Source organism: Neolamprologus multifasciatus, chromosome 5 (assembly GCF_963576455.1).
Source record: "Neolamprologus multifasciatus chromosome 5, fNeoMul1.2, whole genome shotgun sequence".
NCBI lineage: Eukaryota > Metazoa > Chordata > Actinopteri > Cichliformes > Cichlidae > Neolamprologus > Neolamprologus multifasciatus.
The window spans coordinates 8,724,066-8,750,381 of NC_140443.1; the positions used below are offsets into that span (position 1 = coordinate 8,724,066).

General features: G+C 39.6%; 3 protein-coding genes across 14 annotated transcripts in view; 1 reads left to right on the forward strand and 2 right to left on the reverse strand.

Moving 5' to 3' along the window:
• Positions 1 to 11,415, forward strand: part of anks1ab (ankyrin repeat and sterile alpha motif domain containing 1Ab) — a 51,854-nt gene extending 40,439 nt beyond the window's left edge. For 5 of the 11 annotated variants that reach the window (XM_085159132.1, XM_085159133.1, XM_085159134.1 and 2 more), the window contains 5 exons: positions 167 to 238; positions 991 to 1,074; positions 1,190 to 1,327; positions 2,267 to 2,443; positions 4,608 to 5,555. In XM_085159132.1, coding sequence (XP_085015258.1) covers positions 167 to 238; positions 991 to 1,074; positions 1,190 to 1,327; positions 2,267 to 2,443; positions 4,608 to 4,850 — 714 coding nt within the window. In that variant the 3' untranslated portion in view covers positions 4,851 to 5,555. The other 6 variants (XR_014874040.1, XR_014874041.1, XM_085159135.1 and 3 more) reach the window with 6 other exon arrangements.
• LOC146518015 (T-complex protein 11-like protein 1) lies at positions 8,150 to 23,452 on the reverse strand. Its single transcript, XM_085159141.1, has 10 exons — positions 21,971 to 23,452; positions 21,256 to 21,346; positions 21,001 to 21,130; positions 20,782 to 20,902; positions 19,429 to 19,649; positions 18,552 to 18,688; positions 16,581 to 16,762; positions 16,066 to 16,247; positions 14,268 to 14,440; positions 8,150 to 13,193 (listed from the first exon to the last, which is right to left on the reverse strand). The coding sequence occupies exons 2-10, from the start codon at positions 21,332 to 21,334 to the stop codon at positions 12,961 to 12,963; spliced, it is 1,458 nt and encodes a 485-aa protein (XP_085015267.1). The 5' UTR covers positions 21,335 to 21,346; positions 21,971 to 23,452; the 3' UTR covers positions 8,150 to 12,960.
• Positions 23,453 to 25,139: 1,687 nt separating this feature from the next.
• Positions 25,140 to 26,316, reverse strand: part of phc2b (polyhomeotic homolog 2b (Drosophila)) — a 39,153-nt gene continuing 37,976 nt past the window's right edge. For both annotated transcript variants that reach the window (XM_085159131.1, XM_085159130.1), the window contains exon 15: positions 25,140 to 26,226. In XM_085159131.1, coding sequence (XP_085015257.1) covers positions 26,072 to 26,226 — 155 coding nt within the window. In that variant the 3' untranslated portion in view covers positions 25,140 to 26,071. The remainder of the gene's footprint in view (positions 26,227 to 26,316) is intronic.

A 26,316-nucleotide genomic window follows, 5' to 3' on the forward strand; every position in this document is an offset into this window, starting at 1 on the left:
GTTATAGATGGACTATTAAACACTATTAAACAAGAAATAGTGTAGGACATTTTTATTCAAATACATCCTGTGCTTGCGATGGCCCGTCTGTGTCTGTAGTTGACTTCATTTGCCAGCACCAACTTTTAAATCATTTTTTAAATTGTGTTTTGACTCTTTCCTCTAGTATCTAGGATCATTGATAATCAGGGATCTACGAGGGATTGAGTCCACACAAGATGCCTGTGCTAAAATTAGGGTAAGTATTTATCAATGTCCTTCTAAGAGCAAATGTAAAAGCCAACGTGGTAACACCCAACGCTGACGTGTGGTTGGGGAGAGAGCTATAACTTTATGTATAGAATAACCAGTTAAACATACTTTTTTTTTTTAATTTGAAAAAATTGGTGGTATTTTCCCAAAATAAGGTTTAAAAAGCCTTTTTTTTCTTACAGGTTCTTGCCGGTTGTTTTTTTTTTTTTACTACTTTAATTTACATTGTGGGCAAACACCACGCTAGTTCATGCCATCAATCCAATAATAAATACATTTTTAAGTCCACTAAAATACAATAAAGTAACAACTAGATGTATCTGGCAGCAAACAGCTAAAACTAAACCTTTAGCTTGGTTGCTTGCTTTCATGTGAGCAGCAATACTGTTGGTTCATGATCTGTGTTTAGGTTATTATAAAGGAGATGATCAGGCATATTGGCCCAAAAGAGCCGAGGTTCGGGGTTGGGAGGCAGTCATCTGCTGCGACTGGTGAAAACATGAGGGGAAAGAAGAGAGAAAAAAGAAGTATAAAACAGGACAAAGCCTAAATTGTAGGAGAATGGACAAAGATTTACGGCTTTATTATCTGGGTTTAGTACTACAAAACCTTAATTTTTCCATCTTTTTCAAGAATAACTGAAAAGTGTTTTTATACGTCATAACAATTAATAAACTCCCCAAAATAGGCAGTGATTTTTTCCTTTCTTCTCACTTATTCTTTTTGTATCTATTCCAGAAATCCAAGGACTCCAAAAAGGGTCCAGTTGTCATACTGTCCATTACCTATAGAGGCGTTAAGTTCATCGATGCAGCCACAAAGGTAATGGGAATTATTGATTATTGACCTGTCCAATGCAAACACTGCTGTCGACTTTCTCACTGTCCATTAGTGGTTGATTCCCGTTTAGCGCTCACTTCATTCCTGTCTTCATTAGACTATAGTAGCAGAACATGAGATCAGGAATATCTCATGTGCCGCGCAAGACCCAGATGACCTCTGCACATTTGCATACATTACCAAGGATCTGAAGAGCGGCCACCACTTCTGTCATGTCTTCAGCACTGTGGAAGTGGTGAGTAACATCAGCCCTGTGATTGATTTAATAGAATTAGAACTATAAGCATAATACACTGTAATTATGCTAATATATTAAAATAATCCACTATAGACAGCTGCATATTTTCATATCATTGTGGAACATTTTGCAAATTTTTGGGTAAATAAAGAAAGAAAACCAAAATGTCCCCTTGTAGGACGTCAGATATCCTGCAGTTAAACCTGCCTTGAGCATCCTATGGATTATTTTCTTGATTGGCTCATCAAATAGCTTGATTAAAGACCCACTCCTGCTATGCATGGCATTTCCATGCACAAGCACAAATTATGTTGTCATTTGAGTCGAAAGGTCTGTTAAAAGGTCAGCAGTGAGGTTTCATTTTTGGCAGCTCGACCACTGTGGGGGCACTTTAACTGCAGGGAAACATTTTTTGTTTGTGGGTTTGTTTGTTTTTTTAATGAACTGCATTGAAAAAGATCTTTACAGGACCAAAAAAAACACTGCTGAGCCTCTATTATTTATACTTCACACAGCTCCTCCATGCACAGAATGTCAGATTAAAAACTGCTTTAGCTTTTCTCTGTAAATGCATCATATTTAAACAAGAGCCTGTGGATAATTATACAAAGTAATTATCCTAAAAATGTGAAGAGCAGCACTTTTGTGTGCTGTGAATTTGCTGAAAACAAGTGTTTGCAAACCAAATTGAATAGTGGTTAACTCAAAACAAATACTGTAACACGTTCAGAAGACTTTTTTTAGTCCAAGCTTTGCAGCGTAACTAACACAAGGTGCTTAGTTGTGTTTTTTTATGGAAATTAAATGTTTACTGAGCACACAAGCAAGTGTGCATAAAGATGTTGTCTTTGTTGTGTGCGGTCATTTAAAGTCAGCTGTTAAAAAGTTGTTGTCACATATTTCAGTACAATGAATCTTTATTTTCCACTCACACAGACGCAGACCTACGAGATCATTCTAACGCTGGGACAGGCATTTGAGGTGGCTTATCAGATGGCGATTCAGTCCAGGGCGAGACACTACATGCCTCCTTCATCTCTGGGCTCTGAGGTCATAGACACCAAAACCAGCCGTCCTGTATCTCAGTCCTGGAGCAGCATGCGAAGATCAGCAGTGAGTACCAGCCTATAAAACCTGAAGAAAATCGTGGCGAATGTGTGCATCTCTGAGTGCATCTCTGAGTGCATTTGAGTGGTGAGGTTACTCTACACGTTAAAAGGAAAGCGGGTGTGAAGGAACATATTGTGCAGTCATACTTCAAAATAAGTAGACAGACCCTGTGACCCACTTTTTCTTCACTGCTGAACCCCTAATGGGCCACCTACAAAGGAGGATTTGCTGTGCGTGTGGTAGAAAGTGATGAGTCATTACTTTGCTCTGTGAGTCACTCCAATCAGAGGAGACTTTCTTTTTGTGCATATGTGAAGCGTGATGAATGATTCCTTTTATTTGTTGCTAACAGGGGGGTGGGAGGAGGTGTGTGATTTCCTCTGGGATTTTTGTAAGCCTGTGCACAGCCTCGTTGGTCAGAACCACCCGCTGCTTCCTCACTTCTGATTGAGTGTGCTGCATAAATGTTCAGGTATACCCTGAGCATTGATGTATTGACCTCTCAGGCTGCATATAATAAGCACTCAGTGATCACTGTCACCTGAGAGCGCTGCACAGCCGCCGCTAGGAGCACGCACACGCACACACTGCTGGACCACTTGCTTATTCAGAGACACAAATCACATTGTTTTACTACCTGCCTGCAAGGATAATATATGGAGTGATCACAGAGCTGCATAATGAGCCTGCTGGTTGTTTAAGTTTTAGATGAGAAGAGTGGGGGGGGGGGGCTGATTTCTGTCAGCTGCGATTTGTTTTAATACACTTCGCTGCTACCAAGTGAAGTGAAACTAAACCTGTGACAATCATAAAGGTTTCTCATGTATTTTACCTAAGAAGAGATTGACTGTTTGCTAAGCCCTGTCCTCTGTAGTTTGCATAAAGACAATATTTCCTAAAACAAAAAATATTTATCAACTGTTACTGTCAGGTTTTTTTCCCTCTTGCTTTAAAACAAAAATATTGTAAAGGAATCTTAAGTATGCATCTCAAAATGAAAAACAAAAGTCCAGTGTATGCCCATTGGCCAGATTCGTTAATGGCTGTTTCCCTTAAAGACATCCAGTTGCGATTGGTCGGTGTATTTCTTACGCCAGGAAAAGCCCCACCCTACTATTATCATTAAAATACATAGTTATCAGAAATAATGCAGTGACTAAAACATATGTCATTAGATGGCATGTATACATTACTGTTATTGGGTTAAATAGTACTCAATGACATGACATATTAGCTAGCCCTATTGGTTTATCTGTGCTGTGGATAAAATATTTCTAAAAATGCTTTACAAAGCTTCCACTGTTAATGAGCGTGATGATCAAATGTTGCTTACTTGAGTAACTTTAGCTGGAGTGTAAATGTGCCCATATTCAATAAAGAAAAGGGCCTAGCCAGTAATGTTAACCTTTGACAGACCCCAGGATGCACTCAGTAAAGGAACTGTGCAAAGTGGATTTCTTAATAATGATGTATGTGCTCGAGTTTCTTGGCTTTGGGAATAAGTTTGTAATCTTTGGTGTGTTTGTTTGCTTTTTAAATTGGAATATAGAAACAACACTGATGCAACCTTCATGGCTGTTTCCAGTAAATAATTGCTTCACTGGGATCACTGACAAATATTGATATGTGAATTTGAACAATTTATAGAAATACTGTTACCCTGGACTGTTAATTTCTCAAATCAGACGCATGCACAGTTATTGTAGGTTTGTAAGTACTAAACTAGTCATCTGGGCATGCTGCTGATTTCTTTAAACAGTATAAGCACTCGTAAATGAATTCCTCACACTTTGCTCCATCTTTGCTATAGCCACATGCACGCCACTTGAGCAAGTGGAGAAATCCAATGCTGCACAGACCTGCCATATGGAGGGCCAAAAATGACACAAGTATAAATAAATACTGCTATGCCTAGCTGGAGCTACTAAGCTATAATTGGACCGTCACTATTCATAGACAGAGTTAAGTAAACAGTCAATGACAAGAAAACTAAAAGATGCTGAGAAATTTGCCCTCTTGAGCTTTAAGGACAGATAATGAACTGCTCGTTCTGCTGCTTCTGGATTTCTACACTGTCTGTTTAGTGCATATAAATTCTCTGTCCCTCTGCGCTCTTCTTTTTTTAACATGTCTTTATTCTTGTCTTCTTGGTCCTCCTGCTTCCCAGGGTGCCCCTCTGCTCGAATGCCGCTGCTGTCACTGTCACACGTGTACTACCCACCGTCCTTCCTTCCTCCCGTTGCACTCTGTTAGCCCTGGAGTCCAGGTCCTTCTCTTTCCTTTCCTCTATTCAATCCTTAATCATGCATCTTCTTACACACAATTCCCTCTCCTCTTTATTTTTCTTGCATCTGAGTGCTTCGGTGCACCTCGCCTCCACGTTGTGTGGTTATTAGTATTTCAACCATGAACCTCATCCTTTTATTTTCCCATCTCTCATCTTCATCTTACATTTTAGTGTTAAAATGCAATTAGCTCTGTGGTTAAACCCATTCGGGGACGAGCGACTCATTGATGTGATTTACCGTCTTTATATGAAGACTGTTGGCTAAATTATGCCAGTGTGGGTTTAGCCCATTGCGTCAATAACATGATGGCTGAAGTTGTTTCTGCTCGATGGTTTTAAACAGTTTCTCAATTCTTGTGTCTTTTTAAGATATTTTCAACTGAAGGTGTCTTTCATAAGCAGGAAATTTCAGATTGCCAAACGCCTACATTGAGATTTTTTCCAAGCTAATTAAAAGTCAAATGTATTTCTAAGTAAATTACTCAGCGTAATGCATGTAGAATTATGTGTCTTTGCCGTTTGTGCTATGACAGTAGCCAATGGTGTAGAGCATGGTGCTTTTGAACTACTAATCAGCGTATGTTTTAACTCCCAGAGGGTCGTATTGTTGGTTTTACTGCCGCTGCTTATACAGGCTGAGGGTCTTTTCTGTCAGACATCATCCATGTTGTGGATTGAGCCCTGAGTGTCTGTGATTATAACATGATCACTGGACTGTACCTCTAATCCACATGCACGTGTGTGAGCTGAGGACTTGTCAGTGTGGCGCAATGGCCTCCACTGCCACACGTCTCACGCCCTCCTCTCGTCCCTCCTCCCTCCCTCCCCCGGCAGATCGACCCCCTGGAGATGGACCCAGACATGCAGTCCCTGGGCAGCACCACCTGGCTCTTGGACCAGCGGGACGCCAACAGGCGCCCTGTCAGCACCAAGTACGAGACCACCATATTCTGAGGCCGGACTCCCACAGCCGCCCCTCTGCACCCCCCTGTATTTTCCTCTGCCCCTGCATCCGGTTCTCTATTTATCTCTCACACTCACACATATATACATGTGAGCCCCGTGCCTTCTCACTGTGATGGTATAGCATCCCTCAGGGCTGCCTACTCCTGCACCCTCCTTTGCCCTGCCCAGCGACCCAAACCAACCTCCTACCTGCCATGACAAACACTCCTGCGGCTCCCCCATGCCTCCCCAACACCCCCTGGCAGCCTCCGTCGCCTGTTGCTGCTACAGCCAATGGCGGAGCTCTGGAACGGATGATCCTGGACTGATCTCATTTTACAGTGGCCCCGCTCTCTCAACCAAACTGCCTCTTCCTCCTCATCCTCCTCTTCCTGACAACTTGCATCTGCCTCCAAATCCCCGATAGCTCCCAGAGGTTGCATCTTTATTATTCTTCCTCTTTCAAGCCATTTTTTTTTTAAATTGATTCTCCACAGGCAAAACAGGCATGCTCATTTTTTCTCTTGCTCTGTCTAGACTTCACACTGGCTAAAGGCAAGTTGAAGTATTTCCAGAAGTCTTGAGTTTATATTATTTTAAAAATGGTTTTCTGTTAGACGTTTTGGGAAATATGTCTAGCAGAGAATTACGTGAGGATATTGACAACAGTCTCACAGGTGTGTAGTTAATATAAAGCTGAAACAGAAATCACACAGGCTACATATACCAGTCTCAATAAGCACATTCACCAAAGCATTCTGCCACTGATTATTGACAAATTTCAGCTATTTAACAAATAGCTAAAGAAACGTTCTAATATTATTAGACAGGTTAGATTATAAGTATACTGCACGTTTTAGTTTTCACACCAGCCTAGACACAGGCGACCCCTCCTCTCCCACCCTGGCAACCTCCAGTTACTAGGGGAAAAAAAGTGTAATGGTTCCTGAGGTTATTGGGGTCACTGTGAAATTGGTTGCTAAAGCCCATCGTGCAACTTTCCTTGCAATTGTTTTGGTTTCCAACAGGCACCAGTTTGCCACTGGTGCCACATCTTTAGGGAGCTTTAGTGGTGCTGATTGTGTTTCATTTTCTAAAGGCAGGTTAGCTAGTTATAAGATTGTATGCCAAACAGATTAAAGCATTTCTACTTAGTTTATTCCAAAAGTTGGTAAATGTCTGTGTTATAGCAACCAAAACAAAAAACACAACCAAAAAAAGAATGGCTTAAATAAATTCATACAATAAAAATAAAATAAAAGCAAAAACTACTGAAAAGAAAGTTACATTTTCAGTTCAGTATCTGTTCTTGTGGCAGCTGAGCTTAATTAAGCAGGTGCTCTGCTACCTGTAAATCCAGTCAGCTCCATATTAAATGTACAGTTGTGTCCCCTTGCAAAATTCCCAGCAAGCATATTCTCCAAAATGTTAACTTTTTCTTTATTGTGTCTTTTTGGTATCACACAGATAGATTTCAAGTCTGTAGCTTATATTTAGTTTTTTTATTATTATTATTATTATTAACATATCTTTTTCATTTACACAATTGTTTGGTTGTTTTGCCTCTCGACAGTTATAATTTTTTTTCTTTCTCCATCTGTAGCCTGTCCTGTCTTACCAGGCATCTACCACTGTGAAGCACTATGAGGAGGCTGCTTTGATAGCATGGGATGCAAGATGGACAATTAATCAATGAAAGACAAAACAGCAACATGCAGCAAACAACTTGTGTTTTCTTTTGTTGTTGTTGGGGTTTTTTCTACGCATTTGTACAATACTCATAGAAAGACCACAAGGAATCGGTCACGAATCTAATCACTGATGTCTGGACTCAAAACGGACCAAAAACTGAGACCTCGTAAACTCACACAATTACACACATACACACCCAGAAGGACAATATCAAGGACAACAGCCTTACTTCATTACGGTTATCTATAATCAACTAAAAATCCCCTGACCTGCCCGAACACCACCACCCAACAACTGCACGCCTCCACCCTGCTTCTAAAAGACTTTAAAGGCAAAAAAAGAAAAGAAAAAAAAGGCAACACTTCTTATTTTCTGCTGTATTTAAACTGACTGTGACTAGCTGGGATGACGTTGATGCAGAGATGGTACAGTTTTTGTCAGGATGAGTCTTTGCTCTGGCCTTGTACTGCCCAGTGCCTCTCAGCAGTCGTGGTAGCACTGAGAGCCTGAAAATCACAGCTTCTTCTTATTGTCAGTTTAAACAAAGAAAAAAAAATTAAAAGAAACACTGTGTTTAAAAACATGGCACTATCCCTTTTAAGACCTTGTTTTCTTTTTTTCTTATGGTGCAAATTTGACATTAGTGGATTTTTGTGATACTTTTTGATAGACGGGGCATAACTGAAATGTGGGTTGGGGGGAATGATTACGAAGGGATTGTAAAGAATCCCAACATTACTACCAGAGGCAAAAAAAAAACATAAACAAAACGTAAGCAACGTTAAAAAAAAAAATATTGGGTGTATTAATGAGCCTCTAGCACAATCTGATGCACATTTCCCGTCATAGCATCTTATTATCATGATTACTTGAGTAGGTATCCATGCTGTTTCACTCCACTTTAGAATTAGGTACAGTACATGCAACGTGTGTTACTTTGAGGGGGTGAAAAGATTTTATTCCACTACATTAAAAGAGCCAAATCTAAATGTAGCTCTGGTGTCGTGTTACTGCGAGTGGATTTGTAATGCTGAGAGCGTGGTACCATTATTTTTTTTTTCTTAAAAGATTTTCCTCCTGCACTGTGACTGAAAAAAAAAAAGGTCGTCGTGAAGTCGACACATATCTGTGGGTTCTCCCCTGTGTGCACTACCTGCTGTGCGTGCTGTATGCCTTGTTTCTGTCTGTCCTCATGGGAGTTTGGACTCTTACATCACCGGCCACTGTCCTTGTTTTTTGTGTGCTGCGGGAGAAGTGAAGGATTGAGCTCGTGGAGGCTGACTGATTTTATTTTTTTTTATTACGGTGTAACCGGCCTGCGTGCGGTACCGTGGCTGTGTCATTGCCACTCTGTTTCTGACTGTTAACTGTTAGCTTCCACTGACGATTGCATGTTGGCAGTGTGTTTGTGTTTTCGTACCCTTTGATGCACTTGGCCTGAGCAGTCTCTCTGTATGTACCGTAGCAGTGTCTCGTCTCCTCTCACTCACCTGCCATTCGCTTTTTACGTTCCCTCTCCCCGTCACACGCCAACTCAGCGCTTCACCCTCATTTCGTTTTGCCATCGTCGTCCAACATTTTGTCACGTATGTTCTCCCATTCTGTGTGTCACCGAAACAACCTGCTCTATTATGGATGCACAATATGAAAGCATTACACTTAAATGAGCAGCAAGCTATTTAAAGCAAGTTTTGGTGGCATGATATCGCTGTGCATGTAACCGCTCTTTTTAACATTGGTGTTTTCCTTGTGTAGCTCGCCCCAGCGTTCAAGTTTCCGGATACCAAGCTGTGAGTTGAAGGGGAGCAGCCGATGCGAGTGTGTTTGTGTGTGTTGAGTTATAGCGGGCAGAGCAGTGTGAAAGAGCTAGAGAGAAACTGAGAGGTAAGCCTTATGCAATGTGCAGGGCCAAACCAGCGCTTACTCTGACATTTAGATCTCACTCCGTATATCCCCTGCTCCTCCACTGCCCCTGAGATGAATCCCAACACAGACTAAAAGGTAAACCGGTAGTCCCACATCACTGGCTAAACAGGACCTGTGTATCACTCCTGTCTTGAGAAAGGTCACTCAGAAAGGTCAAGTCTATTTCCTGGCCTCCGTGTGACTTTCTGATCTTGTTATGTAGGTACTGTAATGTTTAGAGCACTGTAGACCATTAATGATATAGACCATTAATGAGCATTTCTATTGATTCAGGTCTATTGAAAATGTGGGAATTATTATTAAAGGGTAACAAAATGTAGAGGAAAAGAAAAAAAAACTGTACCAGCATACAATGCTTTGCCCATGTTTCTGGACAGAGTATGGTTTGTCAATGAAAATGTGATACTGTTTCAAATTTCAAAGCAATATTATATTAATGACATTAAATAATACAAAGACTAAAGAATCCCTCTCACGTCTGTTGTCAGCATTGATTTCTTTTATATGGCTGAGTAGTTAAAAGCAGAAACATTACACCAGCTGTTTAAAATTTAAAGTGACAAATACAACAAACATGGTAATTAATGTACAATTATACTTTCACTCTTTCTGCTGCCAAAGAGATTAGTGGGTGGTGCAACTTTTTATTCTAAACAAACGATTAGCCCCCAGTCTCTGTTTCTCTCATGTCTCCAACTGCATTCAAGTCAGAGCCAAGCATCCAGGTGCCTGGTGAAAACACACACATCAGTATTCAACACAGTAAACGTAGCATTTGCACAACATGAAGAAACATTTTTCTGTCAGGTATATGTTTATCAGTTCTGTTGGGACGTATAGCAAAGTCAAGGTTAAATGAGAATTACCTGTCCTTTTTTTGCATGTTTTTGCTAACCGTATGAATACAATTCTTCAAAACTGGCATTGTTTTAGAAATGTTCTATTTTAGCTACATTCCAGCTATGGGTATAAATTTAAATTAAATAGAAAATGAAAAGCTGACTCTTTAAAATGCATATTGGGTCATTCTGCATAGCTCTCAAACCTAACAGCTCAGTCACACTACAGTAAAAGCAGGAAAAAAATTGCCCATTGCTTTGTGTTTGAATCCATTCGTTTAGTCCGTTTTTGCAACTGGAGACTGATTGACTAGTTGTGGCGACCAAGTGGTCAACCAGAGGTTGAGCGAGCAGCACCCTAACCCCTGGACAAGCACACTGGACTGCAAGACGACTGCATTGGTCACCGATAATCCCCAGAAAGTCAAATAATTGCCATTTAACTTATAAACGCAGACAGACTGGCAAACAATCTGAGTTAGTCTACTCCAATGAGTACAACCTTCCTGCTGTCCTGCAGCAACTATGTGATTATTTGAGGAGGAATTTCAAATCTATGAGGAGCTTGCTGGGCCCCACTGAATATAAGTTAATGTCGGTTTCGGTTTAATGAGAATTCCTGAAGCATTTGAGATTTTCACTCATTTATCACATTTAATTGCTGTATTTTCACAAACGCAATGTAACTGCCAACTTGACTCCAGTCAGCCACAAACTGATAGCAGACTGGCTGTGCGGCTTTAGCGCTTTCTTGAAGCACCACAGTCATTTTGAAGATACCTGACTGCAGACGTGCTCACTGTCTTTAAAGTAACCATTTTAAAGGCAGTAAGATTCCAACGCGATGCAATAATTTTGGTCGTGCCATGGTCTCCTACCGCTGCTTTACCTAGTGTGACTGTAGCATGAAGTATTAGAAAACAACAAAGCAACACTGGCAAAAGTTAATATAAACTTTATCTTTACTGAAATTGATTGACTGAATATAAAAGGTGGATGTAGATAGGGGTGGATGGATCTGATATTTGGATCTGCTACCAATGGGTCATTCTGTTCAATTTAAATCTATATTTTACTGAATTAATTTCATTTCTGTGTTTCATGAGTCAAAAGCAAGGAAGCTAACATGGAGGAAGCTAAAAGCAAAGAAATAGGAGTTTATTTATGACTTATAAGTTAACTTATTTGCTGAAAAGCTCAGACTCGGATGCTTTCTCTGTCAGCTTCTCTCTCTTGTTTGCTCACTCTCGCTGGTCCTCACTCTTGTTATGTTCAGTGTAACACTTGTTAAAAAGCTTTTATTGCATTACTACAGTAACATACAGTAACATGATGTCAACTCCATGTGGTATTATTTCATCTCATGTTTCTGTTATTGGCTTTACCCCACGCATGCATAAAAGGTGTGCTCACAGCGACAGCAGGTAAAGGAGAAGTTCAATTGAATTTCATTTATATAGCGCCAAATCACAGCAGTAGTAGCCTCGAGGCACTTTGAGAAGTGTCACTGTAAAGGACGACAGTATGCAGTGGTCACTCGCAGAGCTAAAATAAGACTAATTTGAATAAATTAGACGGATAACATTTTATTTATGAAAAGTATGTTTGAAAGTATAATAAGTCTTTTCTTAAAAAACAAATACAAGTTACCAGGTATTGTATCACAATTGGGTGCATCAGTAAGGTAGCGACCAATGAAATCACCAACTGTCTGCTTCTGCATTTATAATTATTATTTATTGTATGAGCGGAGAAAAAACTGTATAGTTGTGACCAAATTTGTTTTGTACCAAGCTTGTGGATTAAACATGAGAGTCAATGGAGACACAAGTGGTCACTAAAGGAACTGCAGTTTTTCCTCACTTGTACACTGTCTGACTTTTTTGGCTGCTTCCAGAATTGGCCCCTGCTGGCCATTATAAAGAATCTAGGTTTAAGGCGTTTATGCACCGGCTTTACTTTATAGACCCCAGGGCTATGTCCATCTTTTTTATACAGTTTGTTAATGGGTTACAAAATAGTGCCAGAAACAAATAAAAGGGCACAAATTGGTTTCGGAATACTTCCTTTGCTTGTTGGCAGTCAGCTATAGCACAGTCACTCCAAACATTTGAAAAGTTAGGTGTACATACATTTAAAACAGGACTCTTGTAAGCTTCACTACAATAACATGTAATGGGGGAAAAATACTAAAAACCGTATTAGTATTTTTTAAAAAGAAAAAAAAATACCGATTTTAAAATAAGACCCCTTTAGGATTTAACTTATCCCATTGTATGTGCATCCTGTAACAGTTTTTTTCTGAAATATTGCTTAAAATGTAACAAGGTGAACAATAATTTCTTTCAAGCTCACGTGTTTTCATGTCTTTGAATGGCTGGTGGAAAAAATATATCACTTTGGTATTTGTTTAGTAGCACATACCCCCTCCAATGTCAACGACTGAAAGAAACACAAGTATATTTTTGATTCAAGAAGAAAAAAATGATAATAATAAAAATATTGAAAAGGTGCATGCTGTCTTTGGTAAGTTACTCATAAACATTTTTCAACATGAAGAGCTACATATTAAAGCTAAAGTATTATTTACAGACTCATCATATGTTCTTTGGTGCTCTGATTTCTCAAATCATTCACATTCAGCGTCTTAAAATGGCTAAATATAATAATTATAGCTTTCACCTGGGTCAGAATTACTAAAATTTCTTTCACGTGTTTGTTTTTTTTAAGGCAGTAAATATGTATAAGGCAACACAGGATTTTGGTTCTGTGCCTTTGTTTCTTTAAATTGCCTAAGAATGTAGCTACAAACCGAAAGGGTCAGCCCCAGTTTAGCGCGAGTCCTCCCCAGCCTCGGCCCCTACTGGCTGGAACAGCAGTTTCCTGAGGATGGGTGCATAGAAGGGACCAAAGACTGTTTGGTTAAAGTGGACGATTCGCCCAAAGGCCGTCCCCAGCTCAACTAGCTCAGCACTCAGCAGCCCGAGGGGAGCAGGCAGCTCTGGACTCCTTTTAGCAGAGCCGCCCCGCAGCGTGTCCTGGAGGAAACCCTGTGCCCTTTCTCCTGTTTGATGGAGAGAAGGAGGGAGAGAAGTCAGCTCTGCAGCAGCACACATCCAAGTTTAAACAGAGACTATCTAAACTCAGCAGCATTAAAGTGCAGGAACATGTACTTATCTATCTTAATGAAAATATTTTTCCAGAACCGCTTTTTTTTAACCACTCTGTTTGGCCAAGTTATCCTAAATTTTAATGAAGTAAGAACTTAACCAAAAACCTGATGCCTTCTAAATGTCTTTGAGGACACACTGGACATCATGCCAACATATGCCAAGTTTTCAGCTAATAGCTCTTTGGAATCATCTTGTTGTTTATAGATTCAACTGAAGACATGGGAACAGGCTGCTAATAACAGTGTGACAAACCAGTGTTTGTCACACTGTTATTAGCAGCCTGTTCCCATGTGGACAATTGGACAATTGTCCAATGGACAATTGTCAAATGTCCATTTTGTTTGTCCAACAATGGACAAACAAAATGGACAATTCCCTTAAGTGGACAATGAGGAAAATGAGTGGAAAAAGCAGCCAATAGTCAAAGCACACGTTCAAAAGACCTTCAGAAAGCGTGGAGAACCATTGCTCAAGACCTCTACAATAAAGTCTGGCTTTTCAGAAGCAATATATAAAGAAATACAGAGTAGATGCTCATTTGTATTATAAATATTATAATCTTATAATATATAAAATACAAGATAATATTGCTTTTTAAAAAGAAGGAAAAAACATATGCAAATACTCTGTAGTTTTTATAATAAATAAAGGATTTCTTTTTCAAGGAACATGATATGCTTCAACATCCTGATATCACCATGGTCTTTCTTGTGACATTTTACACACATAAAAAATATCAAATTAACTGATTAGTTTAATCTGTCCATTGAAAATTGTGATTTTCCAAACATGAGTTTTTGCTATGTAAAATATACTTATTTTAAAAATGTTTTTCCAATAGTCTTAAATGGCCATTTTTTTTCCACTCACACCTTACAAAACGTAAACAGCTGAAATTATATAGTAATACACACTGATGCAAGCCCAATATGTGGATATATTTCATTTCCCCCCTCCTTTCTTACCTATAAGCACGCAGACTGGGTTGTTGTGTTTCCACAGCTCAGATATTTGTCCCTTCAGCAGATCCTGGCTCTCCTGCGGCAGTGCTGCACCTCCCTGAGTAGCCAGCGCTTCAGACATCTGCTGCAATACTATCTCCCCAATGCCCAACAAGGCCCCCTTCAGGTCAGCTTCCCTGTAGCACCAGAAACCGGCATCAGACCAACCATCAGCATTCTTCATCAGACATATATTGTCTCACAGGCCTACGCATCTATGTACAGGAACTGATGGAAGTAATAAAGGAGTTCTCCAAGAGCAGGATTTGATTAAAGTTCCTCTCCTGCACATTGATTAAACTCCTACAAACTCATCTTTGTTTTTCACAATTACACATTTGTTTCCATGAGTGCACTCCTTAAAATGGCTTCGATATAATTCTACACCCTTGCCTCTTTTTAGTAGATGCGTATTTATGAAAATGCAAATTAGTGTCGTCTTCTGTCTCCTCTCACCTCTTCTGCTGCTTTCCTGCTGCTGAGGCATATCTGCTTTGCTCTGACAGTTAACACTGAAAGACTACTTTCTGCTATGCAACGATAAAACTAACGTAGGAGTAATTGAGCCACAGATGTTTGACATGGAAATAGATTTTGAAGAGCAAATGCCAGATTGTCTGGAACTCAATTTTTCAGAACAGCTTCTACAGTGTTAGAAATTTTAAAGTGGAACTATTATCCTCATTTAGGCTCCATCATTCTACTACTTCTACTGTCTCAAACAAACAGTGTTAGCTCCTCTAACTCTAAGACCACGCTCCATTTTAAGCCAACTTTCTTCTGACTGGCTGTCGCTGTCAAACAGACGGTTTGAACAGCAGGTAGGTGGGGCTTCTGTGCTCACAGGCTGCGCTGTGACCATATTACCAATACCTGCTTTTGTTGACAAAATTTAGAGTTTTCAAAAAACAACAAAACAAACCAATGTCTGGCAAAATTGGAGAACTTGCCAAATATCAAACATTGTTTGTATTTTTTCAAGAAAACAAAACAAAAGAATTCAAAAAAAATTTCAAATCTATGAAATTGATTTGAGGTCGTCTTCAGCCATGGCGGAGATATGCGGTCTAGGACTGCTCTATTTTGAAACTCTGGTCATGTTTAAAATTAGCATCCACCATGGTAACAGTATATGCATAAAAGACAGTCAGGTAAAACAGATCCAGTTCATAGAGTTCATAGATGATCTGAACATTCAGGCTTGATTATAGCTGATAATTCCTCACTAATGTTAGATAAACCTCGTACCCCTAAACAGCTCTAAAAAGTTAGCCTCATCTCGCATGTTGATTTGTTCAGTTTTTGAAGTTTGTCAACTATGAATCCAGGCCAAGTTTGAGATATTCATTGTTACAACACACCAAAGCAGAAATGTTCAACCATGGCAATGACTTCTAATTTTGCTCAGGATTTCTCTTCTGGCATTTAAATAATGATCGCGTGAACATATTACGGAGGGTTAAAAAACAGCCGAGGTCTTTAAATACTGCCACATTGTAACAGAGGCGATTAAGGCAGAAACAGCCTGTGCTGCCTTTTATTGCAGCTCGGACCAGAGTGCAAGCAGACCTCGAACATTACAAGCTGCTGTTCCACATTTATCCGCTAATCATGACACGCCCTCTCTTGAACAGAAAGAATGAGGTTAGCTGGATCTGTTCTGACAAGCTAGTTGCCTCATGTCACCTCCATTGGTTTCTTTCTCATACAATACCTGTTCCCTGTGACAGCCAGTACATGCATCACCACATCCTCCTCTTACCTTGTGTGACTGCCCTCCAGCAGGGCAGTGATGGACTGCCTGAGTTTACCTACAAACCCCTGCAGGGAGAAAACGACGCAGCCGCACTGAGCATTAGTCAAGAGCAGCACCGACGCCTCCAGGACCAACATCTGGAGCCGCTGACCAAGAGCATCCAGGCGGGCCTGATCCATCAGGATGGTCTGTGTGTGGAAGGCAGATTGGGGTCACAAGGGGGCAATGTTTTCAGCATAAATATGAAATCAATACCTCAATAAGGAGTCTAATGGTTATAACCCTAAATAAGATTGCGAAGCCACAGGTAATTGATGAATTTCCAGGGGTCATAGAGTATATAAATGCAAACTGTCATGATTCATCAATTATATTAATGCAGCGTCTAAAATCAGTTCACATGCTTTTAACCAGTGAGGAGGAATGGGTAGGCAAACTGAACATTCCCTCATAATCAATAAAATATCACCGGGTCCGATGAAAAGCATGGGCGTGATGTAATTTTTCAGACGGCAGCTGACCTCAGGATATTTCTGGTCCTGTGGGTCCCAGTGGAGAAGACGTATGTAGGCCCGGTTGAGGACAGCGGTGGGGCTGAAAGGACCGCAGCTGTCAGGACCAGGAGAATCAGACTGCGCCTCACACGGCGACACCACCTCAGACGCTGCTGCCTGAAGCCAAGCAGTGGTATTGTCCAAAGAATCTGAAGAGAAGTGACAAATTATAAAATGATTAAGAATATACTAAAAACTGAAACTACACAGATGAGACCGACTAAGTGAATCATGGCTACTGAGCGAGACAGAGCCATAGACTGTTCATTAAAGATGGATGTAGCCATGGTTATGTCACTGTGGTTTGTCAAGCCTCGAGCTGAGCGTTTTCACCATCCCCATTTTAGACTTTGTGACGATTGAGGCAGAGATCGACAGAGAAACTGAGCATTAACTCCATGCAACTTAAAGCATCCCCTGCTTTATTATCAATTTTTAAACTAATGAGACCATCATTTAAAAAAATAAACATGCTCTCTTCAGTAGAAACTAGAAACCCATGTAGGGATTAGCTGTGAATTCATACTTGAGTTATTTTGCTAAAACTGCGTTTACCTTGTATGTGTTTGCACTTATTATTTACATATTTAAATATGCACCTTTAAAGCACAATAATTTGTTAAATTTACCTCTGTGGTTTTCCCCACACCTACCTTAGTCTAAGACTGTGGTGCTGTTAAAAAGTCAATCATCTCCATCCCACTTTGTCTTCTTATGAAGAGTAATCTATCAGCATATATTGACCTTTTATGTTACATTTGCAATTGACCTGGGACTATAACCTTGGAGTTAAGTCTGTGGAACTGGTGTCGGATGAGGTGGAGGAGCTGGACCCAGTAAAAGGTGGTTTCTGGTTAGAGACGGCTGGTGAAAACCTGATTGCTGTGATGACTCTAGAACAGGGGTGTCCCAACACCAGGCCTCAGGGACCAGTGTCCTGCAGGTTTTAGATGTGTCATTGTTCCAACACATCTGATTTAAATGGCTAAATTACCTCCTTGACATGTCTTGAAGTTCTCCAGAGGGCTGGTAATGAACTAATAATTTGATTCAGGCGTGCTGACCCAGGTTGATATCTAAAACCTGCAGGACACTGGCCCTTGAGGCCTGGAGTTGGACACCCCTGCTCTAGAACATTTGATAAGAGTGTTGTACCTATGCATATAATATAAGGCTGGACTGCTAACTTATAAATAAACTAATGTCCATAACTGATTCTCTGGGTTTTGTACTCCTTGGCTACCATCGCTCTTTTTTTTTCTTTTGCTGCTCTTAAAAAGGACCCGTCTTGTCTTCTCCTTTTCCTCGACATGTCACTTGATGACACTTGGAATACGCTCCAGCCATCCCAACAAAGGCTTCACATGGGATTGCACCAGGTGTCTCTCCCAGGTGATAAAACTCTTTTGCTTAACTCATGATCTTGCTTACTATTTAGACTTTTCAGTCTTTAAACTACTCACCAGAGTAGTGAGAAAAAAAATTGTTTGGATGTGAGACTGTGTGGTTCTCTTTGTCAGCCTTTTGTAAAGGCCGACTCTGACCATATGACAGCTGGGATAGGCTGCAACTCCCCCCATGACCCTAAGTTGGATGAGCGATTAACAAAATAAATGGATGGATGCTAACATGGCTTTTTCAGCACCAGTGACTGTCACGCTGCCAGTTACTCTGATTAGCCAGCGCTACAGAAGCACAGTACATGAGCCAAAAACTCAGTTCAGGGATTGGCTGTCCCACTCCTTACCCAATATATGAGAAGCAGAAAAATGGCAGGATGGTACTTTAGAAAGACGAGGGTCAAAAGAGGTTTAATTGAAAACTGAAATATCTAGCGACCATAAATGTAGCACTCACAAAGTCACCTTTATCATCTATCACTCGTTGCACCAGTGAAGTTGAAGATTGAAGAGTGCTGGAAATGAAATCCCTTCTCACCTGGCTGCTTGTCCAGGATCTGCTGGAATTTCGCCCGCTCGTACTGTATGGCCTGCTGCATGAGATGAGGCCTCAGGCTTTGAATGGTGAAGTTAACCATGTCGGTCTTCATGAGACCCAAGACACGGAAGATCTCCCTGGGAGGAATAATGTTTGAGTAAAACCTTTTTTGACATTCTTGGAAATAAGGTAACCTCAACCACTAGGGGGCAGAATTTTAATACGCGTTTGGAGATGTTTTAAACATTGGATACTTTAGCTCTACATGCATTTCCTCAAGAAATAGCAGGTCATCACTAGAGCAAAGGACGTGCCCAGTTAAATAAAGGTTACACAACTCACAGCATCATCATGTGGCGCAAAGTGGTATTACATGATAGTACAGCTTGGCCAAAGTTCAATTTTAGTTAATATCTCTTCAGCACAATATATAGATGCTTTGGATATAAATTAATATATTTGCATCTTTATATTGTTTAAATAGATTTTGTTAATTCTGGTGGGATTTATACTATTTTTAAAACAAGAATTTACAAGCATATTTAAATATTTGCACATACTGAGGATTATTTTTAGTTCTAATTGGACATTATGAGAGGTATTCCTGCAGAACAGAGCATCCAAACTCACACCAACTGAAAAAAAGTTTGGATTTATATATATATTGGCACTGCATTACTAAGCAGAAAACTGATCAGTGAATGTACATTAATTTGGTTTTACGTTACATTTCATGGTAATAATGTGGCCTGCAAGTGATGTCATTACAGGAATACAGCTTGCTGCATGCTGGATTTAATACATGGCCACAGCCTGCCACTGATTCCATGTCAGACACAAGTTTATTCGGTGCAGGTGTTGTTAACCTGCTTCTTACCTCAGGAGCTCCACAGGTTCCTTGAGATCCCGCAGTGCTCTGACTTCTGGGTCGCGCACCGGAGCACATAAAGATGCCATGGTGTTGATAACAAATTCTGCCAGTCGGTGGAGGTCCAGAGCCCCGTGGTCGACCTCCTGCCTGATCAGATCCATATCCAGCACCTCGTCAAGCTGAGACCTCAGTCTGACGTGAGCAGGCAAGAGCAGGGACTGAAGCATCTAATGTGAAGAAAAATGCCTATTTTCACTAACATGTTATGTTTTGTTTGGAAATATTCTGTTTATCCAGTTCTTTTAATATAATCCACTGCAAACAGTCACTTGGAACTGTTTCTATTTAATAAAGATTTAGCTACTACCAAGTTTACAATCCCTGGGCAGATAAACACAATCTTAAACAAGCTATAAAATACAAGCACACATCTAAGATAAAAGTAGAGTAGTATATGGGTTTGATTAAAGATGACATGGCCAGTTTCTTTCTATTTTTTTCATTTCTTCTCCTTTTTTTTGGAATCAAAAGAGAAGATATGAAAATCTACATATGTGCTCAAGGGATCTTATTCCATTTCTTATTTAAATTTACAGGAAATAGAAGATTGTGCAAAGACAGAGCTTCTCTAAGTAAATGTACACTCTCAAAGCAGCCAAACCTGAACCTCTCATCTGTTTTAAAAAAAAGTTGTGCAAACCTTATGGAGGCGCAGTAGTGTGACTATATTAAAGATAAACATCTGGGTATATATGTTGGGGTTCCCAGAAGCTACAAATACACTTTGCAGTGACCTAATGTTTCATCTCAAAAGATGCAATGTTGTTTTTTCAGTATGATCAAAGAAATGAGCTGGATAATCACTTCCCTTGTACTGTATATTTTCAACCACCAACATTTTCATTCAATGTAAGGCACAAAGATTTCAATTTTGAAACTCTGAACAAGCAGCTGTTCAGCTTCTTTCTTGTGTGAAAAGGACTGGGACATCTGCCCACAACAGGATTTCTACACATCAAAGTGATGCACAAACTCAAATAAACTCAAAGGACTGCCACACGGTTGCCGAACCCAATCTGTTGTAATATCATTGTGACATGTATTTCTCTGATTTTTCTGTTTCATGTCACTTTAAAAATGACTTTTTAATTGTTTCAAAAAACCCTAAAAGATCTAAAATGTAAGATTTTTTTTGTCTTCACATTTCTTTTAAACCTGAATATTTTTGACAGTGTCATAACAAATACATTGTGAATTAAAGTAATGCTCTATTGATCAGATAGCGCTAATTCCTCATTTTATAAGGTTGGTGATCATGTTTGTGCTTTCCTTTTGACCCTTACAATGCCAGATACTCACAGTTTTGACTTCCTGCAGCAGAAGCACAGCGTGGCTGTAGTTTGGAGGATCGCTGTTCAGCTGCTCCTGAAGACTGTCCCAAAAGGCCCGGTGAACGATTTCTGTCACTCTACCCTCCAGGCTGCAGACAAGCAGTTTAAAAGAACAGCTCAAGGGTAAAAACACTCATTAATATAGGAACTAAGAATAACCAAGGTCACTGTAGATGTGTTTTCTTGCCTGTCTGTAGAAGGATTTCGGGGTTTGAAGCAGAAGTCTCTGTTCACTACTATCTCATGTGCAAGACTCAGGTTGGAAACGCAATTTTCCAGCTCCATTAGACTGGATAATGAGGCTGTGGGTGGGCTCCCTGACACCACAGACAGGACACACACACCCACAGATAATTAAAACTGCCACGGTGGTAATATTTCAATTACTAATGGCCCCTGAATGTGCCTGAAAACAATAACTGCTGTAATAACTGCCACGTACCTGTTGGAGAGTCAAGTTTTTCCAGACAGGGAAGGTCAGCAGGGGAATCATCAGTGGCCCCCTCTCTCTGATTTGGCATTTCAGAAGCAGTCTAGACATTTAGATCGCTCGTTAACGTGGTACAAATAGTCACTTTTGTCAGGTTTTAACTACGCCTCCACTCAAAATGGTCATGGTTGAGACTGTTCGTCAATTGATTAACAATCAAGCAACAGTTTTAGTAATATTTTAATGAGAAACAGCACAGCTAGAGTTTCAAAGATTTGCCCCCTGGTTTGGGGACTAGTGATCAAAAAGAACATAAAGTGTGACTACTTCTAGGAAATTATAAGGGGTTTTCACCTTTTTCTATAAATGTACAATAGTCCTGTATCTATATTCAACTCTATCTATATAAACACACATTTTTATATATATATATATATTCACACATACATATGTACACACACACACACACACACACACACTATAGCAACTATTGACATAAATATGTTTATTGATATAAACATAAATATTTAGGTTAAACATGTGTTGGGTACAAGGGTAAAATTGGGTACACCTACACTCTACGCACAGAAAATGTACTATTACATGTGTACATTAAAGTATTAACAAAAAATTACATACAATGAAATGAGTAAAAACGTATTTATTAAAGTCAAAAATAAGACTACACAGAAATGAAAATATGACACCTTTCTAAAGGCGAACTTACCTGTTGCTGTTATTTAAAGAATATAGTATAGGTTCTAGATGTGAGTAGTATGTTAGAAACGTTACAGTGTTTCTTTCCGCAGTTTAAAAACCTCCAGTTCAAAACATCGTTTCAAACTTGGACTAAACCATTTTCACCAATAGGGGGGGTGGTTAAACAATGATAGACGCTCTTCCTGTTTCACAGCAACATCTATCCTGTATGCGTGGCTGTGTTCATATAGAAAAATGCAGCTATAAACATAATAAACCATTGAACTAAATTATTTTCTACCTTGAAAAAGACAAGACATTAAAAAAGCCGCTACTTCTTTTGGTTTGGTCCGTTCTCAAATCAAATCAGTGGGCGTGTCTGTGCTGCAGTTTTCTGTACCGTACGCTGCTCGTCTCTGTGTTTGAAACAAAACTCGAGCTACCTGTTTCTTCATTATAGTTCGGTGGAAACAAAAAGGAAATCGCCCGTCAGCCATTGTACGAAACGTTATGAGAGCTCAACACCTGGAAACATCTTTGTTCCAATTTCGAGAAAGAGCAGGTACACAGCTTAGGAACGTGGACTGTCAACCCGTGCGTTATACCGAACCACTCAAATACTGCACCAGTACTTTTAAAAGGCCTGTTCTACAATTACTAATTTTTTTGTGTATGTTCTGTTTACTTTATGCTTTATAAACCAGATCCATAATTTTTTTATATTGTGTGTGTGTTCAGGTTCCAGGTTTGTTACATAATGGATTTTATATTTATTTTATGTGATATTCAATTTCCTCACCTCCCTCATCAAGTAGGCCAAATGGAATGGACACAAATGGAGCTAAAAAGCTAATTTGCTTTTGCGTGTCTTCTCAAGGTCATGTTTTCTATATCATATCCCAATAATAATAATAACGCCATCATTTCAGATGGTGTTCTGTTTGTTAATCGTTTTTGGATTTCATTTGTGATCAGTCTATAGATTAGCATATTTCTTTAAATACTTAATGTAGACAGGGAGACTGAACATGTATCAAAAGAAGAAATATGTGCCTTTAAAAAAAATGCTTTGGTGCCCGGTTATATTTAGATCTTTGGTGCTTAATTGAAGAAATCTCTAAATATATTGCCAAATCTGCCCATTTTCAAAACCATTTTCCATCTTTAATTAAATAAACCTGATAATATTTCAGCATTTTAAGTTTCGGTCCTCACGAGTCTGGAACTTCAAGAGAAAGAAACAGTGGTCATAAAATTCTGATAACATGCTCCAAAAAACACCAGCACATTCATTCAAATGGAATTTGTGAAATTAAATGCTTTGTATATAAATTAACAACTAGAGGTGTCCCATTAATAAAATAAATAAATAATAAAATCCACAGACACACACAAATGTCCCGACACAGAATTGTATAGCAAATTATTTATGACTGCAAAATGTGTAACAAACAGTTTTGATAAATACAAGCATTTAACAAAGCAGTATCAAAAAAAAAAAAAGTCAACTTTCCAAATTCGCCCACAAAACAAGTAAATATGAACATTTTTCCCCCCTAGAAAACAAACAAACCCAAAATTCCCAAGCCAATAGTACTTTATACATTTGCATATTTCAAAATATCAAACACCTTTTATACTTTTGTTAAAAAATTAAAACGATAACTTAACAGATTCACACTCTTCTTCCTCACTTGAGCTGTGATGCACATATAAACTTTTTTTTGGCACCGCTTCACAAATGCCACTCCAGATTTCTCACTTTTAGGTGAAGCGTTTCCCCAACATTAACGCAAAAGAGAAAATAAGTGCCAAAAACAGAGCTGCTACGAAAAGAGAGCAGCGTACCCACATTTTTTCTTTGATAATTTAGTGTACTTTTACAAATCTCATACAAGAAATCAATATCATATTTTAGTAAATCTTTAACAACAACAACAAAAAAAAAATCATTTGTAAGCAGTGTAAGTTCAGAGGAGAAAACTGGCAGATGGAAGGGAAAAATCGATGTCACAAAAGAGGCTGTTTAAATGGTTTCTTCGCATTCAAGCTTTGTATTCGAGAGCTGTGAGAGTCCATTGTGAGAAAAGGCAAAGGAGCATCAAGTGAATAAAATTGGGCAAATTAATGAATGCAATCTTCTGTTCCCAGCCGCACGTACAGCCACCTCGCTCTCATTCACACGCTAACCAAACTGTACAAAAACTTGTCTAATAATATAATAAATCGAGACTTCTCTCATGTTTTGTCCCAATGCCTCCATTCAGCACTGACTGTGCTGCAGTGTGACCTGGCCCAATCATAACTGAACAGGTAATGCACCTTGGCACTGTCTCTTCTCTTAGCCACATTTTCCCTTAGTTAAGCTTTTAGAGACTTTATTTAAAAAAAAACAAAACAACAACAACAAAAAAACAAATCCTCTCCGGGGTAAACATGACACTCCATTTTTCTGTAATTATCACAGGATCAGTATCTTCATCTGGAATCTGCTTAATGACATTTGATAATTGCTGTTACATCTGGTACTAAAAGGACACTCTTGTTATCTTAATTCTCCTGCACTGTGATCACAGCTTAACAGATTACACATGTAATAGAAGATTATCGTTCCCCAGCTTGAAAAGCTGACATTATAGAGGTGTTTTCCCCCGTCGTCTGTTTATGGCAGAGAAGCAGATTATGTAATTGATGGATGTAGTGCAACATCACTTATCAACTTATGGACTGGCACTTTAAACTTTGAGCTATATGTCCATGTTGTGTTGGAGCTGTGCTAAATGTATTTGTTCAATAGCAAACAGTGCTATCAGTTAATGCTGGCAAGCTTGGTTTGTAAGCTGCATCTATAGTACAGATACCTGCACAGATATGAAGTTCAGCAGTGCTTTAATACCATATAAAATGTCAGATAACAGCATTAAAAAAGCTCCCAAAGGCACCAAACACAGTTGAGAAGTTAAATATAGCGACTCTATTTAGCTGAATGGAAGCTTTGCCAAGATACAATTAGGCTGTTTGAAGGTGTAATCTATCCAGAAAGACCAAAACATTTTTGTACAGGGCTGCAGACATGTTTTATTGATACAGTAAAGTTGAGCATTTTAACATTGGGGTTAGCTTATGTCTAGCTTATGTTAATCAAATTGCTTGTTACACCACCCGTGACGTCATTACAGCCCTGTACCCATTTATACTGGTGCTTGACGCACATCAGATTCGTCTCCTATTAAGAAGAATCCTTCACAGGAGCATTGGTATAGGAGAAGAAGAAAAAGGATGCAAAGCTATGGCAAAGTCATGTTTTTAAGCTGTTGCTGCATCTGCCTTGCTTTAAAAATCCCTCTAGAATCTCTGAGCTTCTGTACGACTGTCACTGAAATGGTGGCATGATAGTACACACCAGCCTACATGACACCGATGCGTCGTGCTTGCCAGCAATTGTGATGTCACTGTTGGCCAGCACCACTGTTAGCGAGGGCGACAACGGGAAGCATAAACTGGGTAAGGGGGATTAATGGCTTTTAGAGCCAGCGACTGTAGAAGAACTGCAGTTTTTGGCACTTGTGCGTTGGCTTTTTCAGCCCCAGAGGCTGCTGCTTGCCATTAACTTGTCTCCAGTTTTGACATCTGATGTCTTTTCTACTAACAGTTATACCCACATCAACTCATGTAGTTTTTTTCTTTTTAACCCAGAAAGAACTCACCAGGTGCACTGCCAGGTGGAAACTTATGCATCTGCTGTTTCAACCATGTATACTTTTAAAGTATAATTTCTTTTCATCTGGAAAAATAAAAGATTTTGGCACAGCTTTTGTACAGGCTCCTTTAAGGTTTAGCAACTGAAAAGCTTCTCCTGTGACTGCATGTAAACACAGACTGAAGTGTCTGACACGTCACTCTAACGTTACCAAGCAGAAGCATAAATGGTCACAAGGCGACTGAGCTGATGCCGGTGAGTAAGATCTGGTTTGGGAGGTCGAGTCAAGCTTGAGTGAGATTCTGGATGACAGGAACCAGTCCAGTAATGGAGCAGGCCTGCTCACAGTGCAGTCAGTACTCTGTGCCATCAGTGCTATAATATACAAATACACACAAACAGACACACCCATACACACACGGTTTCCTGCTAAGAGTCTTTGAGCATGTTGATGCGTGCAAAGATCTTGAGTGCAGGTCCCAGCTTAATGTTCATAGTGCTCATCAGGTGGTCCTCCTTTAACAGGAGCAAGGCCTGTCCATCGATTTCCTGAGAGCGAAACTCGTCTGCTATCTCCTGGCAACCTGTGAAAACAGCAGAGGCACGAGCTACAGTTAATAACAGGTAAACAGGTTTCATACACGGAACACATCCGAGTATAAAGCATTATGATT